The 19203-nt window shown below is 45.1% G+C and overlaps 1 protein-coding gene and 1 long non-coding RNA gene across 7 annotated transcripts in view; one reads left to right on the forward strand and one right to left on the reverse strand.

The window, feature by feature from the left end:
- Nucleotides 1–3873, reverse strand: LOC120398157. 2 transcript variants are annotated; one of them, XR_005594215.1, is made up of 4 exons: nucleotides 3410–3873; nucleotides 2490–2600; nucleotides 2210–2307; nucleotides 1–128 (listed from the first exon to the last, which is right to left on the reverse strand). It is a non-coding gene; the product is annotated as an uncharacterized LOC120398157 (long non-coding RNA). The 2 variants fall into 2 exon arrangements; XR_005594216.1 differs by lacking the exon at nucleotides 2210–2307 and having other exon boundaries at nucleotides 3410–3861.
- The window catches only part of TMEM50B (transmembrane protein 50B), a 25445-nt gene continuing 9500 nt past the window's right edge, over nucleotides 3259–19203 (forward strand). Inside the window, exons 1-2 of one of the 5 annotated variants that reach the window (XM_039525253.1) lie at nucleotides 3259–3465; nucleotides 18455–18621. In XM_039525253.1, coding sequence (XP_039381187.1) covers nucleotides 18523–18621 — 99 coding nt within the window. In that variant the 5' untranslated portion in view covers nucleotides 3259–3465; nucleotides 18455–18522. Of the gene's footprint in view, nucleotides 3466–3636; nucleotides 3750–3921; nucleotides 4063–16683; nucleotides 16866–18454; nucleotides 18622–19203 lie in introns of those variants that run through there. The other 4 variants (XM_039525217.1, XM_039525244.1, XM_039525228.1 and 1 more) reach the window with 4 other exon arrangements.

Below are 19203 nucleotides of genomic sequence, written 5' to 3' on the forward strand. Positions count from 1 at the left end.
TTCACTGTTTTTAAAAGTTAATTTTATTTAACTCCAATATCTTACAAATGGAATAAAAGTTCTTGTTGGTAAAGAGGAAATTCCTAGTACTCTGAGTCCTCCAAAGCAGACTTGATATTCCTGATATTCTACGGTTAAAAAAAGGAGAGTTAGGGATTTTTTTTAATTTTTTTTTTTTTAAAAACCACCCTTACAGGCTTCTTTATACATCATAAATAAGGCTACTTTTTATTCAGGTATTCTAGTAAAAGTCATGGACAGGTGATGGGCAGCAAACAAAAATTCACAGCACATGACCTATCCATGACTTGTACTATACCCCTGATTAAATTTTGTGAGTGCCACAGGTGCTTGGGGGGGCGGTGGCTCGGGGTATGCCACAGGTGCACGGGGGGTGGGGTAGTTTGGGGGGCGCCATGTGGGGTGGGGTCACAGGTGCTTGAGGGGGGCAGTCCAGGGGGCACCATGAGTGCTCACGGGGTGGTCCAGGGGGCGCCATGGGTGCTTCGGTGGGAGCAGCTCGGAACCCCCACTGGTTCTGGGTGGGGGTTGGAGGGGCTGACAGGCTTCCCACCCAGCTTCTCGGAAGCGGTGACATGTTCCTTCCTAAGATCCTAGCTCCGCATTCTGCCAGCTCTGCAGCTCCCATTGTCTGGGAACCGTGGCCAGTGGGAATTGTAGGAGCGGTGCCCATGGGCAGAGGCAGTGTGTGGAGCTAGGAGCTGAGGGAGGGACATGTCACCACTTCTGGGGAGCCCCACAAGCTAAGCACCACCCAGAGCTCTCACCCACTCCCATGCCCTACCCCCAGCCCTAAGCCCCCTCCCACACCCAAACTCCTCCTGCTGCTACTGGGTGGGGCAGGAGGCGCAGTGACCCGAGACTGCCCCAGCAGCAGCTAGTGCGACTGGCCCATGTGCTGCCCGAGCTGCTTGGGCAGCCCTGGAGCCAGCCACACCTGCTGCTGCAGAAGTCAAGGAGGTCACGGAAAGTCACAGAGTCTGTGACTTTCCGTGACCTCCATGACAGACACGCAGCCTTAATCATAAAGAAATAAAAAAGGGCAGGTTAGTTTGAGATCCCTGAGTGTGGGATAGTGTAGGAGTGTAACAAGGCCCGGCCTTGGGCTTCTCAGTGTTGCCAACTGTCATGATTTTATCACAAATCTCGTGACATTTGGTGGTTTTCTTAAAGTCCCAGTTCAGGAATAATGCACTTACATGAACGTCTTAGCTTTTATTTAAAAAATAGTTTCTAGCAGTGATGGTTGCTGAGAAAAACTTAAAAATGTTAAATAATAGCACCTCAAAACCCAGAAGGCAAATAAAAAATCCCCCAGGTGTGTGTAAGTATATATATAAAATTTAATCTTTTTTTTTTTTTTTTTTTTTCCGGGAGGGGAGCAGGGGGAAGGCATCCTATTAAGTGCCGGGCAGGTGCTCAGGGCTGTGGAGGGGAGAGATTCCTCTTCCCCAGCCCCAGCCCAGACCTCTTCCCCAGCCCCAGCCCCAGCCCAGACCGGCCCGAACCTGCTACGGCTGTGGGAGAGACACCTCTCCCGTGGCCCCAACTCAGCCCTGGCATAGACCTGCTGCAGCCATGGGAGAGGTGCCTATCCCGTAGCCTCAATCCAGCCCTGGACCTGCCACGGGAGAGGCATCTGTCCCATGGCCTCAACCCAACCTTGGCCCTGCCGCAGCGGTGAGAGGCTCCTCTCCCCACCAGCCAGGTGCTGCTGTGGGAAGAGAGAGCTGGGGGGAGTCCTCTCTCCCTGCCACAGCCCCGGGGCAGCCTGCACCCCAAACCCCTCATCCCCGGCCCCACCCCAGAGCCCCCCCTCTCCCTCACCCTCTGCCCCAACCCTGAGACCCTCATCCCTGGCTCCACCCCAGAGCCTGCACCCCCAGCCAGAGCCTTCACCTTCCCACACACCCCAACTCTCTGCCCCAGGTCACACATCACCTCCATACTGGTGCACTTAACAGAATTCATTCCGCATGTGGATGGGAAAAATTAGAGGGAACACTGGTACTGACCCATAATTTTTGAATACTTGGGCTTGGCAATGCTAGCTTCTTTTCTTAGCCCTGATCCTGTTCTCCCTGGCTGGGATATAAATCAGGAGTAACTGCACTTAAGTCAGTGAGTTGGAGCTGGCTTGGTTTGGGCCACAAGGAACAGTTTACTGCATTTTAAATTCACAACCTACCTTAATCAGCATTAACTTTGGGAACTGGGGTAGGTGGGTCCATAGATTCATAAATTCCAAGGCCAGAAAGGACCATTGTGATCATCTAGTTTGACCTCCTGTATAATACAGACCATAGAACTTTCCCAGAATAATTCATAGTGCACATCTTTTAGAAAAACATCTAAGCTTGATTTTAAAATTGTCAGCAATGGCAAATCCACTGTGATCCTTGGCAAATTGTTCCAATGGATGAAACTGATAAAAATGTACACCTTATTTTCAGTCTGAATTTGCCTACCTTCAACTTCCAGCCATTGGATCATGTTATACCAGGAGTGTGGAACCTATGGCCTGCAGGTCAGATCTGGCCCACTGCTTCATTTCATACGGCCTGCGGCAAGTCTCTGCGCTGTGGGGAGAGAGTCACTCCTTAACCTTCTCTTTGTTAAACTAAACAGATTGTGCTCCTTGCATCTGTCAATATAAAGCATGTTTTCAAATCCTTTAATCATTTTCGTGGCTCTTCTCTGAACCTTCTCCAACTTATCAACATTCTCCTTGAACTGTGGGCACCAGACTGGTCACAGGTCAGATTCCAGCAGTGGTCGCACCAGTGCCAAATGATAAAATAATCTCTTTGTGAGTCCCTTATTTATGCCTTCTAGGCTCGCATTAGCCCCTTTGGCCAAAGCATCGCACGGGGAGTTCATGTCCAGCTAATTATCCACCACCAACCCCATGTCTTTTTCTGTGTCGCTGCCCCCCAGGACCAAGCTCCCACCGCATCTGTACGTAGGGTGACCAGATAGCAAGTGTGAAAAATCGGGGGTAATAGGAGCCTATATAAGAAAACGCCGTTCGGGTTGCGCGTGTTGTAGCCCCATCACTGCCCCACTGCCTGGCGCTGCCGAGAGGCCCTGGCTGCAGGGGGCACGCGGGGCAGGGCCATGGCCCGGCTGCCAGGTGCGGCGGCGGGGGGGGGGGCAGAGTGACGCGGGGTCCCGGTGGTGGTGATGCTGCTGCAGCCCCGAGGGGCGGGGCAGGGGCACGCGCTGCTTTGGGGGCTCCCAGCCGGGGAAGGGCCTGCACCGGTCTCGAGCCTCACGCCCGGGTCGGGTTAACCACAGCGCGGTGCTTCCTTCCTCCCCGCCCAGCCCACTGTGACGCCTCGCCGCGGCTGCTGATTGGGCAGCGGCGCATGTCAGTCTCCTCGCCTACCCCTCCTCGCCGGCCGGCCGGGCTGTGGCAGCAGGAAGTGTCTCACGCAGGACGGGGTAGGTTCGGTGCCTGCGTCCCCCTAGGACCGGCCCAGCGCGCGGGGAGGGGGCGAGCTCGCGGGAGAGGCGGGCGAAGCGACCCCTCGCGAAGGGAGGCGGCGAGCAGCTTGGCGGCTGCCGCCTCCCGCTGGGGGAGGGGCTGTTCCTGAGAGAGCGCTCCCTCCCCCCGCCCGCTCTCAACCGCCCCCCCACCCCGCCTGCTCCACGTGCGGCAGGAGACCCCGCGCGCTGCACGGGAGCCCCTCCTAACGGCCGCAGGCCAACGGCCTCCGCGCGCGCGGGTGAGGGTGAAAAGCTCTCGTCGCTCTCTGCGCTGGGGGGGCGCTGCCCCTTCACCTCCTCCCCCTGCTCCCAGGGCTGGGGGATGGATGCGCCTTAAAAGCGGGGGGAGGGGGCACCGGCACCCAGAATGCGGCCCTGCCCCGCCCCCCAGGACCATCCACCCCCTCACGCCTCATTGCCCCCTCTGTCTGCGTCACAGCCCGTATCTTGTAGCATTGTGTGTCAGTGGGTGAAAACCTGAAAGTGAAACTGCATGTAAAATAAGTGATGATAATGGGCTAGTTCAGGGATTCCCAAACTCCTTTATAACATGTGTGTATTTTTAACTGTCTTTAGCGTGATGTTTTACCCTTTTGAAAGACATTTTTGGATTTAATTCCTTCTCCCCCGCCTATCGGTTCTTTCTCATCTGAAAACAAGGAGCGCTAGCACTCTGCAGCGACACCAGAAAGTGCAGAGACCACGTATACTGGATTTTCATTGTGCAAACTTTAGGAAATGCAAAAATAAATGAAAAGCATAATAAGTATTCTTTTTCCCATTCTTTCATGAGAGACAGTGTAGCCTTTGGGACTGGATTTCAGATGGAACTCCTCAGTTCTAGTTCCATTTTAGGACTTGTCTATACTTCAAAGTTAATGCCAGTTAAGGTAAGGTGTGAATTTAAAGGGCAGTAAGCTGTTCCCAACCAACTCCATGTATGTACACTCATATTCCGGAACAAGCGTGCCTTGTTCCTGTTTAGCATTGCCCCCAGTGACGCTCTTGTTCTGGAGTAAGGGCACATCTACCCTGGAAAAGTTACAGTGCTGGCAATTACAGCGCCACTCAGAGAGTGCTGAAGGGAAACCGCTGTTGTGTGTTCACACTGTCAGCTGCCTGCGCAATAGCGTGTTCACACTTGTGGCACTTGCAGCGGTATTTGGAGCAGTGCACTCTGGGCAGCTATCCCACAGAGCACCTCTTTCTTTTCTGCCACTAAGACTTGTGGGAAGACGGAAGGGGTCACGGGGCATCCTGGATCCTGTCCCAATGACCCATGATAAATTGCTTTGCATCCCAGCAATTGTGTGCTTCCGTCTGCATTTGGCGCCATCTTTCAACGGTTTGTGTACTGCGCACCCTGCCTCTTCTGAATGCAGGAATGGATCCTGAACTGTTGACCAGTGTGCTGCTCGCTCTGACCAACTCATCACGAGTGACAGTGGAGTTATTCCTTAAACTACAAAGGCAAGAGGAGTGTGACATTGATCTCGCCATGTGTAGTAGCTATGACACAAGATTGCGTGTGGTATTCATGGAGGTGCTGACCACAGTGGAATGCCACTTTTGGGCTCGGGAAACAATACTGAGTGGTAGGATCACATTGTCATGCACGTCTGGGATGACGAGCAGTGGCTGCAGAACTTTTGGATGAGGAAAGCCACATTCATGGGACTGTATGATAAGCTCGCCCCAGCCCTGCGGCGCAAGGACAGGAGAATGAGAGCTGTCCTGCCGTTGGAGAAGCGCGTGGCGATTGCACTGTGGAAACTGGCTACTCCAGACTGCTACCGATCGGTCGCTAACCAGTTCGGAGTGTGAAAGTTGACCATTGGACTCATGTTGACTGAAGTGTGCAGGGCTATTAATTGCATCCTGCTCTGAAAGACTGTGACTCTGGGCAACGTGTGTGACATTATGGATGGCTTTGCACAAATGGGCTTCCCTAACTGCAGAGGGGCGATAGATGGCACGCATATTCCAATTCTGGCACCAGACCACCTAGCCACCAAGTACATTAATCACAAGGGGTATTTCTCAATGATTCTCCAGGCACTTGTGGATCACTGTGGGCATTTCACAGACATTAACACAGGCTGGTCCGGAAAGGGGCATGACGCACGCATCTTTCGGAACACTGGTCTGTTCAGGAAGCTGCAAGCAGGGACTTTCTTCCCAGACCAGAAGATCACCGTAGGGGAAGTCAAAATGCCCATTGTGATCCTGGGAGACCCCGCCTATCCCTTAATGCTGTGGCTTATGAAGCCATACACAGGGCAACTTGACAGCAGCAAGGAGCAGTTCAACAACAGGCTGAGCAAGTTCAGAATGACTGTTGTGTGTGCTTTTGGACATTTAAAAGCCCGCTGGTGCTGCCTCTATGCGAAGCTGGACCTGGCCAATGACAATATTCCTGTGCTTATAGCCACATGCTGTACGCTCCATATTTGTGAAGGGAAGGATTAAAGCTTTACTCAGGGTAGGACTGCAGAGGCTCAGTGCCTGGAGGCTGAGTTTGAACAGCCAGAGACCAGGGCTATTAGAGGGGCACAGCACAGGCTATAAGGATCAGGGATGCCGTGAGGCAGCAATTTGAAGCTGAAAGCCACTAATATTTGTTGCTATGGTCGGGAGTGCAGTGCGTGTAGTGCTAGGAGGTGATTGGTGCACATGATGTAATAAGTGGGTGTAACATATGTTGCTTTGCAGTGCTCTTTTTGCTTTCAATTAATAGAATAAAGATTGCTTTCAAACCAACAATTCTTTTATTAAAAGACAACAACCGGAGGAGAGAGTTAAACAAAAAAACCCATCAGCAGTGAGAGGGATAAGGGTAGGTTCCAGGACGAGGAGGGGGTCCCAAGACGGCTAAAGATTTGTGTATGTCCAGGGATCATATCCAGCCTTCTCTTTTGGAATACAATGCAGCGGGTACTGTACTTCATCAGGGCCAACTGCAGAGGGATGGGTGTTGAGTACAGTTGGAGTCCACAGTGCTGGACTGGGCGGAGGGAGGAGTGGAATGCCTCAGTTATGGACTGGAGCCAAGAGGTTGATAAGAGTGTGTTGGTGGTGTCTGGGGGGTGCATGGGAAAGAGTTTTGCGACAGCAGCTACAGGGGAGGGCGGGTATGGAGCTGCTTCATTTGAAGAGCTAGTATCGCCTGGAACGTGTCTGCTTGGTGCTCCATAACCTTTAAGAGCTGCTCTGTGGCTTCATTCTGGCATGCCGCATTCTCCTTTTGGTCCCTCTTCTCGCTGTCCTGCCACTCCTTCAATTCCAGTTTTTCAGAGGCAGAGTACATCATAACATGCAGAAAGTCCTCTTTAGATCTTCTTGGCCGCTTTCTAATTCTGCGCAGCTGTTCAGCTGCTGATAACAAAGAGGGAGGCTGGGCTCCCAAGGTCATCTTTGTGAAGTTTAAACGGAACAGTCTACAGAAGCAGTATTGTTTGCAACACAGAGAACACTGATTCAGTGATTTAAAACACAGCCAATACTCTCACACCTGTCACTAACTGGCTGACCCCAGGCAAGCACACATGAGCCACAAGACCCCCAAAATGGTGGGTAGCCACAGGGAAAGGGTATCACTCTTCCTGGACCCTGCTTACATTGGGCACGTGGCTCTTGGAGAGAGCCAGCACCGTAGTGGGGGCCTGATAATTATTCCTGTCCCCACACTTTCCACAGGATGTGATCATTATGGAAGATATCTCACTGCTGAGGGTGAGCAGGGAATCAAGGGAGGGTCTTCTCCAAGCCTGCGGCTTCTGCCCTGGCCCCTATGTGGCTCGCCTGTGTGCAGCAATGGTCTCCCACGCCCATGACGGCACAGTAGCACGGGAAAGTTACTATTAATGGGGCAAGAAACAAAGCACCTCTGCCCAAGAACTTGCGGCAGCAGATTGCCCAGTATCTCCATGAGAGTTTCCTGGAGATCTCTGAGGAAGATTCCTGTGAAGTGAGGGAGTCTGTCAACAACCTGTTTGGCCGCTCAGACTAGGCATGTGCTGGGAGACAAGCCTGCTTTCTGCAACCCTTCTGACCCCAACAACTCGCTTCAGGAATTCCCCAAATCAGATCCACTTACCAGGTGCCTCCTCTCCTGTTTGCGCTTTGCCAAGCTCCGACAGCTGTGACTGGCTACCCTCCTCTGGGGTAGAAAAGAGCTCCTGGCTGCATGCACCTCTGGCCTCCGAGTCATCCTCTGCCTCTGGGTCCCCCTACCCCTCCACATCCTCGTCCCAGATTTCCTCTTCCTGGCTCGGTCCACTCTCGACTGGCACGTGAGCCACTGAAGTATCCATAGTGGTCTTCACAGTGGAGGTGGGGTTGCCACCAAGTATCACGTCCAGCTCTTTGTAGAACTGGCAGCCCATGCGCGTAGCACTGGAGTGGTGGTTGCCTCCCGCACCTTGTGGTAGGTGTTCTGCAGCTTCTTCACTTTGACCCTGCACTGCAATGTGTCCTGGTCATGGCCTCTTTCTGTCATGCAGCGTGAAATCTGTCCGTAGGTATCATAATTCCCACGGATGGAGCACAGCTGGGTCTGGACAGCCTCACCCCCTCCCACGCAAATACTGATGAGGTCCAGCAGCTCAGCATTGCTCCAAGTGGGGGATCGCCTGGTGCGTGGAGTAGGCATGGCCCCCTGGAAAGATGTGCCGAGACCACTGCATGCATTACCGAGCAAACAGGAAGGGGACTTTCCAATTTCCAAAGGAATGTACGGGGTGGGGATGACGGTTGGTCACCTGAGGGCAGGGCAGTAGAGTTCAAACTGATGACCAGAGAGGTGAGAACAGGCATTGTGAGACACCTCCCAGAGGCCAAACGCAGTGCTGTAATCGCCACGGTGTCTATACTGGCACCGCAGTGCTGTCGCCCTGGTGCAGAAAGCTCTACGCCTGTTGTTGGGGTGTGTTCTTAAAGTGCTACAACTGCACAGTTTCTGCGCACTTAGTGGCTTGGCAGTGTGTACACCTCGGGAGTTACAGCGCAGAAAGCTGCTTTACTGCACAGAAACTTGCCAGTGTAGACAGGACCTTAGTTTCTTCATCTGTCAAATGGCTGTAATAATGCTTTGCTCCTGGAGGCATTCTGCGCCAAAAAATTAAAAATTCTGCACACAATATTTTAAAATTCAAAATTTTGCAGATTTTATTTGTCAAAATAACACTACATAATCATGCCAGTTTCAATTATTTTGGTAATTTATTTCAAAATACCTGTCAGCAAGTATATCTGTAACAATACAGATGCACACAAAAATTCCCCCAGGAGTAGAGAGTTAAAGAAACCCCTATGACAACCCAGTTCCTGTTTCTCTGCCCCCTTCCCCTCAGAGCCCAGCCAGGAGGCCAGACACCCACAACTCCTCCCCCCAGAGCCCAGCTGCGGGGCCCCTCCAGCTGACACACCCAAACCCCCTTCCCCCACCAGAGCCCATCTGTAGGGCCCCCACCCTTGCCCAGCACCCTCCTCCCTCCAGACCCCAGGGATCCAGAGGGGGAAACAGCCTGATGGTTGGTCCCAGACTTGCACAGAGTTTCCTGTGCACTGCCCTCTCCTTCCTTCAGCACATGCTGGGAACTGCAGCTGCCAGGAATCCTGTAGCTCCCTTCTTCTCCCCCCAACAGTGTATTTTATGTGTGAGCTGGGCTCTGCCTGGCCCATCAGCCTTTAGTGGTGGCTAGCAGCCCATTTCTGTGGGGGGGAAGGAAATTCTGCACGCACAATGTTGATTTCTGCAAAATTCTGCATTGTGCAGTGGTGCAGAATTCCCCCAGGAGTAATGCTTGGTTCCCTCCTTGAGATGTTGAGGATGGGTTAAAAGTTTTGAAAACAAAGTACTATCTAAAAGCTAATTATTAATAATCTAGGATATTAGGCACACAAGTATATAGTATTCTATACATCTGTGGTCATACATAAGTAACTAAGGAAATGTTTAAAAATTATTTTTAACTTTAAGTGAAACTCCATATTTGAATTCCTATAAATATCATTGTCATAGGAAAGTTTGAGGCTTCCTGTTTGCAGAGTTCTAGGTACCTTCCATGCTCAAATTATGTTAGAAAAATGGGCTGCAGCTTAAAGCAGATGAGCTCCTTCTGCATCATTGAAGGTTTGAACTCTGGAGCAGGGCACCCAGGGTTAAATTCACACTGAAGTCAGAGCTGGTCTCCAAAGTAGACCCCTATATAAATATCTTTCTTTACTTATTCTGTAGAATCATAGAATATCAGGGTTGGAAGGGACCTCAGGGGGTCATCTAGTCCAACCCCCTGCTCAAAGCAGGACCAATCCCAACTAAATCATCCCAGCCAGGGCTTTTTCAAGCCTGACCTTAAAAACCTCTAAGGAAGGAGATTCAACCACCTCCCTAGGTAACCCATTCCAGTGCTTCACCACCCTTCTAGTGAAAAAGTTTTCCCTAATATCCAACCTAAACCTCCCCCACTGCAACTTGAGATCATTACTGCTTGTTCTGGCATCTGGTACTACTGAGAACAGTCTAGATCCATCCTCTTTGGAACCCCCTTTCAGGTAGTTGAAAGCAGCTATCAAATCCCTCCTCATTCTTCTCTTCTGCAGACTAAATAATCCCAGTTCCCTCAGCCTCTCCTCATAAGTCATGTGCTCCAGCCCCCTAATCATTTTTGTTGCCCTCCGCTGGACTCTTTCCAATTTTTCCACATCCTTCTTGTAGCATGGGGCCCAAAACTGGACACAGTACTCCAGATGAGGCCTCACCAATGCCGAATAGAAGAGAATGATCACATCCCTCGATCTGCTGGCAATGTGCATACTTATACAACCCAAAATGCCGTTAGCCTTACTGGCAGCAAGGGCACCCTGTTGACTCGTATCCAGCTTCTTGTCCACTGTAACCCTAGGTCCTTTTCTGCAGAACTGCTGCCTACCCGTTCGGTCCCTAGTCTGTAGCAGTGAATGGGATTCTTCCATCCCAAGTGCAGGACTCTGCATTTGTCCTTGTTGAACCTCATCAGATTTCTTTTGGCCCAATCTTCTAATTTGTCTAGGCTCCTCTATATCCTATCCCTACCCTCCAGCATATCTACCATTCCTCCCAGTTTAGTGTCATCTACAGACTTGCTGAGGGTGCAATTCACTCCATCCTCCAGATCATTAATGAAGATATTGAACAAAACCGGCCCCAGGACCGACCCTTGGGGCACTGCTTGATACCGGCTGCCAATTAGACATGGAGCCATTGATCACTACCCGTTGAGCCCGATGGATAGAAAGCTGGCTAGATCATCTTGTAGGCCCATGCTTGTAGGCCCATCATCCAGCCCATGCTTCATTAACTTGCTGGCAAGAATACTGTGGGAGACCGTATCAAAAGCTTTGCTAAAGTCAAGGAATAATATGTCCACTGCTTTCACCTCATCCACATAGCCAGTTCATTTGCAAACTATTCTTTATTGCTTATTTATTCTTCATATTTATATTCATGTTCTGAAGAAGCAGGAAAATTGTGTTGTCCATTATGAGCTCTCATTGTACAAAAATGCTACCTGCTGGCATTTTTATCAGGTCTACTCATGTTCATTGTTGCACTATCCCTCTGGCCTGGAAAGTGAAGTTCAAACAAAACACGTTTCAGAGCCAGTTCTGAGTATCAGGAATGCACTCTGTAATAAAGAAAATAATATGCATTGGCAGCAGATTGTTTTGCATTTCAGCTAGCAAGGGCAAGGTGGCAACAGCTTCCCTGATTTCACTATTTTGCCCATAATGTTAGTATTAAAAATAGAATCTGATGTGTGTGGATAGTTACTGAGAGAAGTTCTGTGTGAGCTTTCAGATTTCCCGTGTGAGCTTTCAGATTTCCCAAGTGAGCCAAACATTCCTAATTTGGTGCTCAACTTTTTGAATGTTAAAAAATTTAAATATATCTTTTTGCAAGTGTAGACTGTATATACATATTTCTATCACCACCAAATTACTTGAGTTCTGACAAGTTTTACTAGGGTTAATGACACATGTTGTTTTGAAATTACAAATCTGCATAGTTACTCATTTTCCTAATACCTCAGGATCGGAAAAATACAGCCTACATTTCCATCTAAGTCCTAGGAAAGAGAGAATTTTTGTATTTCACGTTGCCCTTTTGACTAAAGTTTTTTTTTTAAAAGGAAAAAAATGATTTAACCATATGAATCTTCTTAAGAATTGGATGTTGTAGTCATCTGAAAATCTAGCAGGCATTCTTTCAATGAGAGGGTGACCTCTTAGAAAAGCAGAACAGAGAGGAAACATTGATCCTTCTTAGTGGGAGGCAGATCAAATTAATAAATTGGGTAAAGTTATTGTTATTTTAAGTTATACTGTGTCTGTAACTCCGACATATCTGTCTTTAAAGCAGTAATTTTGTTTGGATTCTGAGTTGTATGCTATTTCCCTTAACATGTCCACTGTAGCATATCATCAGTAATATTACTTCTCTCTGAAATGTTTGAGTAATATTGGGAAAAGGGAGAAAATATCAGGTAGCATTCTTATTTTCTCTTGTTTTTAGAACTCTTTAAAAAAATTAATTAATAATCCTTGAGAAAGTAGTTCTATTTGAAGAAAATGACTGGCTGTGGCTAATAGCTAGATGCTTTGCTTCTAGCCTTCTTGGTGAAAAGATTGCTTAATTTTCATGAACTTCTAGCATTCTAAAGTAAATGTGACCTGTTTAGAACTTGACTACTTATTTTCTATTTGGCAGTTATTGAAAGTGTAAATATGATCAGAATGATTACTTTATCTATACATAATTGTGAAACCCCATAGAGTATTTGAGTTTATTACCTAAATATTCCCCAATATCCTTTCTTTGTGAAAGTAAATATGAAACTAATAAGTCTAGTCAGTTTCACTGATGATATTTACAGTGCTGGGCAATGTGAAACTGACAATCATGTCAATTTCTCTCCTGCTGTTTGGGCAGGATGTGAGGTGCAGTGGAAGCAGGCACTGGAATATTGATCACAGGATGACTATGAGTCGCCAATGTGATATGGCTGTGAAAAAAGCTAATGCAGTTTTGGGATGCATCAGATGAGGTATTTCCAGTAGAGATAAGGAGGTGTTAGTACCCTTATACAAGGCACTGATGAGACCTCATCTGGAATACTGTGTGCAGTTCTGGTCTCCTGTTTAAGAAGGATGAATTCAAACTGGAACAGGTTCAGAGAAGGGCTACTAGGATGATCCGAGGAATGGAAGACCTGTCATATGAAAGGAGACTCAAAGAGCTTGGCTTGTTTAGCCTAACCAAAAGAAGGATGAGGGGAGATATGATTGCTTTCTATATCAGAGGAATAAATACTAGGGAGGGAGAGGAATTATTTAAGTTTAGTACCAATGTGGACACAAGAACAAATGGATATAAACTGGCTATCAGGAAGTTTAGGCTTGAAATTAAATGAAAGTTTCTAACTATTAGAGGAGTGAAGTTCTGGAACAGCCTTCCAAGGGGAGTAGTGGGGGCAAAAGACATATCTGGCTTCAAGACTAAGCTTGATAGGTTTATGGAGAGGATAGTATAATAGGATAGCCTTGGCAATTAATTCATCTTTGACTACTAGCGGTAAATATGCCCAGTGGCTTGTGATGGAATATTAGATGGGGTGGGATCTGAGTTACTACAGAGAATTCTTTCCTGGGTGTCTGGCTGATGAGTCTTGCCCACATGCTCAGGGTTTAGCTTATTGCCATATTTGGGGTCGGGAAGGAATTTTCCTCCAGGGAAGATTGGCAGAAAACCCTGTGGGTTTTTCGTGTTCCTCTGCAGTGTGGGGCCCAGGTCACTTGCTGGAAGTTTCTCTGCACCTTGAAGTCTTTAAACCATGATTTGAGGACTTCAGTGGTTCAGACACAGGTTTGATACAGGAGTGGGTGGGTGAGATTCTGTGACCTGCATTGTGCAGGGGAGGTCAGACTAGATGATCATAATGGTCCCTTCAGATCTTAAATTCTATGATTCTATGATTTATGAGGTGGGGTTAAAAAAACTGGGTGAGGAATAGAGTTGTGTGGACCCAGCTCTTGTGGTAACCAGTTGATTGGGAAAAGACTAAAGTAGCAGACACCCCATACAGCCAGGAGGCTCTGGACTTGGGGTCCGAATGAAGATGAATCTGCTTCTCCCTTCCAGGTGTCAGATGGGTATAGGAGGGGCTTCACATTTATCATGCACTAAACCCATTAACAAGAGGGGGAGCAAGTCTTGGTACCAAAATCTTGGTAAGAATCTCAGCAGCTTGGGGGTAATTGCTGTGCTTCTTTAGTACCAACCTATGGCAGGTAGATTTACTCCTCTGACAACCAGGTGTCTGGTAAATTGTCATGCCCCGACTAATAATAACTGCTGTTACTGCTCAGGAAAAAAGAAAAATATTCATATGCAAACCAATTCCATGAAACCTATTTAAGGTAATCTCAGTATCAGAATGAATTTAAGTCTTCCATTTGGGAAAACCTGACATTTTTATAAGGAATTAACATTACTGGAGAGATGTTGGATCATGCACTACAAACCTTTGCTGAAGTTTAATTTAAATGATAATTATATTATTTCCTAGATTTTAAATTTAAGCAGGTTAGAGATTATAGCAGGAGATCTGTATTATATGTGCAAAATGCCACTGGCAAAGACATTCTTGCATCATAAATATGAATAATTCATACCACCCACCTAAAATCTATAAACGTATTAACATACGAATGTAAAACCTACAAACCTCAGAGGAAATAAAGCAAATCTGGCAGGGAGAGAAGAGTATAGGTTTCACTTTATCTATTGGAGTGTGGGCAAAACTCTGGGGGGAATTATTGACAGCCACATAACTCTGCCTTTAATCTTTATGTACTATGTTATGAACAGTTGTGTGGATCCTACAATTGGTATATTTTCATTCTCTTTCTTTTTTGTTGAATGATAGCTATTCTGTTAAGCTCTTGCATGCGATTTCTGGGCAAATATAGTACAAAGGTTTATATCACTAGACTAAATATATTGCAGTCTCTATGTATTGCCTCACTATGCTCTTGTTTGTTTCTCAAGCACAACCACTCAGTGATGCTTTCAGTTGTCTGTGGCTTTGTCCTACTCAGTCATGCCATAATTCTTAGTCCTCCCCTAAAGATGATCTGGTTGAAAAGTGAATGTATGTGAGTTACTAATGTTGCAGTCCTTTTCATACATGCCTGATGGATCAGCCTAAAGTTCTTCCTTCCTTTCTGTATTTGTGCAGTAGCACAATATATTCTTAATTTTAGCACATACCATGCTGCTAGTTGAAATGTGTTGCAAATTGTATGAATTTACACTGTAGGTTTTGCAGAGTATTTATACAGAAATTGTTCTGTTTCCCAGTATTTCAGAGATTAATGAGCTTCACCACAAAGATCCAGTGATAGTTAGGCAATGGTACTTTACACACCACACTCACCTCAAGGAGAGTGGCTAGTGTCTCAGTAATCAGAGTAACTGAGAGAGAATTCAGATATGTACATATTCAAAACCTGCCATTTTATTAATGTCATCTAGTCATGATTTTTAAAAGGTGATCATTTACACCCATTAGTAATGATAGGGGTTCCCAAACTTTGTTCATGGCTTGTTCAGGGTAAGCCCTGGTGGGCCACGAGACACCTTATTTACCTGAGCTTCTGCAGGTATGGCCGCTCGTTAGTCCCAGTGGACGCAATTCGCCGTTCCCGACCAATGGGAGCTGCGAGCGGCCGTACCTGCGGACGCTTAGGTAAACAAAGTGTCTCGTGGCCCACCAGGGCTTACCCTGAACAAGCCACGAACCAAGTTTGGGAACCCCTGAGCTAATACAATTAAAATAATGTCAAATCTGTTATGTGATGGAAAAAGTCACATTGCATAGGTTGAATTCTAAAATTCTCTACAAGTCTACTAAGTGGGGTGGCATAGCGTTTCCTAATTCGGTTTATTATTATACATCACAATTAAAAGATGTGATGAGTTGGGTTAACAATAGACCATCCAAACACTGGATAAAATTCAATCAAGAAAGGAGCTCAGATATAGCTATTCACAGTAATTGTTGGTTTAAAAAGAAATTTAGGTCACCATAAATAAAATGTCACTCACTCATCCAGCCCACATTAGCAGCTTTGGACAAATTTTCTAAATTCCTGTCACCAAGACCCTCTCCCTTAGCTACTTTAATAATTAGGAAATTATTCCTATATCAACATGACTATCTATTGAGGGTAAAATCTGAGATTATTTAATTCAGACAGCTGTTTCTGGGTCCTGATTGCATACCAAGGGGTATGTAATAATGTAAATAATATAAAGATCAGGTATTTACCAGTCATTTTTACTGTGAAACCTGGATATGAGGTGGCTCTATCTAGACCTTTATCCACATTTGTGGAGTTGACGTAAGAGAAAGGTGGAAAAGGTTTAAATATCCAAGATATATACAATGTTGATTTTAAAAAGATGTTAAGAAACAACCCAGATGAAAAGATGGGACAGGGATTAGTGCAAAGATCTCTATTTGGGAAAAGGGATATACCTCTTCAAATTGTATAGCTCATAATTTTTTTTTATAAATTACTGTAAAGATGGCGTTTAGCTCCAGTGAAGATCCATCATATTTTTGCTACTAGGGTGGCACTCTGATGGAGTAATTATGGGGAAAGGATAACCTACTTGCACATGTAGTTCTTGTCAGGGAATTAGATAGTTTGGGCAGGAAATTATTAGAGAATCATCTTATAACAAAATGTCAGTTTGTTAGAGATCTTTTTTGTTAGCAGCTAGACTCTGTATTGCACATTATTGGAAATGTGACCCATTCTCTTGGGAACAGTAGTATAGAAAAATGTGGACAGTCCTTCTAATGAAAAAGCTTTCACACCAAGTATGTACACAAGAAAAGTGCCAAAAATGGGATAGGTGTCTAGAAATTTGCTCACCCTTTCTAGTGTATTCAGGAGGGAGGCTTCCCGTCAGCAAGCCAGAATCTTTAGCCAGGATCTTTGAATATTAACTGGAGCTTGAATAAGTAACGTATGGTGTAGTATGTTAACGTTTTATTGTAACTTTGCCGTAATAAAATGTTTTTTTAAATGTTGCATGTTTCTGCATGTGCCATTCTGTTGTAGTTAATGGCTGCAATATCATACACAAAGGAACCTGTGGTTCATGGAGAAAGTGGTAATGAGATGATCAGAGATGGACCAGACCTTCTGATAGGGAGGTCAGTGGAGGAGGGGGAAGGAAACAGGAGCCACAGGGAGTTGAAAGGAAATGAAGAAATTACAGGAGGAAAATCAGCAACTTAAAGGTGCGGTGGAGAAGGAAGCACAGTAGGAGCCAGTAGAGTTGTGATACAGGGAGGGAAGCACAGAGGGAACTAGTGGAAGAGTTGGAAGGAATGTGAATCTTTTGGAATCCTCTAGCTAAGAGCTGGATCTTGGACTAGTATCCATTACTGCTGTTTAATTTTTTTTTTTAATTGTGCCATACATTCATTTGGAAGTTATGGTTGACTACCCAATTGTTCAAGGGTTGCTTTAGTGGTTTAAGATGTCACCATAACCATTGATGAAATCATAGTTCTAGATTCAGAATTGCTTGTTTCTTCTATAAAAATCTAAACTACAAGAAGTGCCCTTTATTCATGTGTAGGCTGATACTGAGTATTTGATTTCATTTTCCTTTGACCTTCAATGGGGGATTTTTCTTGATAACAATGGAATTTAAAAACCTCCCCAGCAATCTTTCCTGTACTTTGATTAAGATAGTTAATTGTTAATCATAATGTACAATTAAACAGTATTTGTAGATTATTCTGTATAGATTAGGGAAATGATTAACTACAATATTAAAACAGAATTAGATATCAGGCATGCTTGTTGTGAATTGCTAATATGCTATGTAAATCTTGTAAATATTTGAACTCTTAATACCACAAACAAACAAACAAAAACAAATAAATAAATAAAGCTAAAACCAGGTATACAAGCCTGTACCATATCAAATATAAGGATTGTGCAAATGGAGGATATGTTATAAAGATTAAAATGTAATAGACTATGAACAATAACATAGTAGTTAAGAAACTTTTATAGTTAGTGATCAGCCAATAAAACGTTTGAGGCCCAATTATTTCATTTCTGTTTACAGTTATTTATAGCTTTCTCTTTAATTACCCCTGCTTTAGCCTTCTGACTTTTAAGATTCTGCAGTGATGCACCTACCTCCTTGGTCTAGAAGGACTAAATAAGACACCTTTCAAATTTTATTAACACTATTCCTTAGCTGAATCAACAAGTTTATTACCTTCTCTCTGTGGTGTGAGTGCAGTACTCCCCAAGCATCTTTAGTCCCTGAATACAACTGGTATCAGGAATCTAACTTAATAGATGCTGTGATGTAAAGGCCAATTATGCGTTTACCAGAACTTCTTAAATCCCCTTGCATCTGTGATATTTCTCTTTTTGTGTACAAGAGTATTTGTAGTGGCTGAAAGATGGTTGTGCCTCTGAAGTGACACTCTCAGGTTAAAAGTCATATTTAGTTTTTACCACTTATGTTGTTTTGCTTGCTTTTTTATTTTTGCATTTCTGTCAGCTTGGATGATGAAAATAGAGAATTAAATTTCTAATCATTTTTAAGTTCTTGAGCTAGCATAACCCTTCATTGTTTGGGTTGTAGGTTTTAGATTTTTTTTTTAATTGTGGCTATATTGCTGTTAGACTTAATTTGTAAAAGCTTGTTCTTACAAAACCAAAATGTTAGCCCAAATTTGATTTGAGAAAAAATGTTTTTTTTAAATGGATGCTGTCTTTAACAAACTTGTCAAATATATATTTTTAAGGAAAAAAATCGTGAAGTTTCTAAATTGTCTGGCTGTTCTGTTAAATTATTTAGGATTCAACAATTAAGGAAAAATTCATGCAAGAGTACAGATAAAGAAGAAAAATCTAACCATTAGAGAAATGGCAGGATTCCTAGACAATTTCCGATGGCCAGAGTGTGAGTGTATTGACTGGAGTGAAAGAAGAAATGCAGTTGCTTCAGTGGTTGCAGGTGTACTGGTAAGTATTCAAACTACACAAATGAATCCAGATTTGTCATCTTATTTAATGTGGTGTTAATACTTCATTAATCTTTGAAAATAAAATGTTCCTAAATCAAATTTTGTTAAATTGCAGTGCTAACTACATTCTTAAACCAATATATTTCTTCATATTTTTCAAGTTTGTTTAGGAAAACCTTTGCAGTTCACCTGGATGTGTACACTATGTTTGAATTTGATGTTCCGATACTACTTTTTCTTTTTCCGGTATTGATTTTCTTTTAAAAAGTGTTAAATTGTTGGAAGGTATGTATTCACGTTCAGAGACCTTCATGGCCCTATCCCCATCCTACCTATCAAATCTAATGTAGTATTGAAAGGTAGACTCCTGCCTCTGATCTGCCTATTATGCCAGCTGCCATCGCCTACTTGTTGACTTTTCAAACAAGCACCTTCATGCTTTCTCCCATGTTGCCCCTTGCACTTGGGAGAAGCTCCGTATAAACATCCGCAAAACTAACTCATTATCCTCCTCCAAATCTGTCCATAAAACTCTCCTTTGCTGTGAGGCCTACAAAATGCTTGACAACAGCTAGATCGT

The sequence above is a fragment of the Mauremys reevesii genome, linkage group 1 (assembly GCF_016161935.1).
Source record: "Mauremys reevesii isolate NIE-2019 linkage group 1, ASM1616193v1, whole genome shotgun sequence".
Classification (NCBI taxonomy): Eukaryota; Metazoa; Chordata; order Testudines; family Geoemydidae; genus Mauremys; species Mauremys reevesii.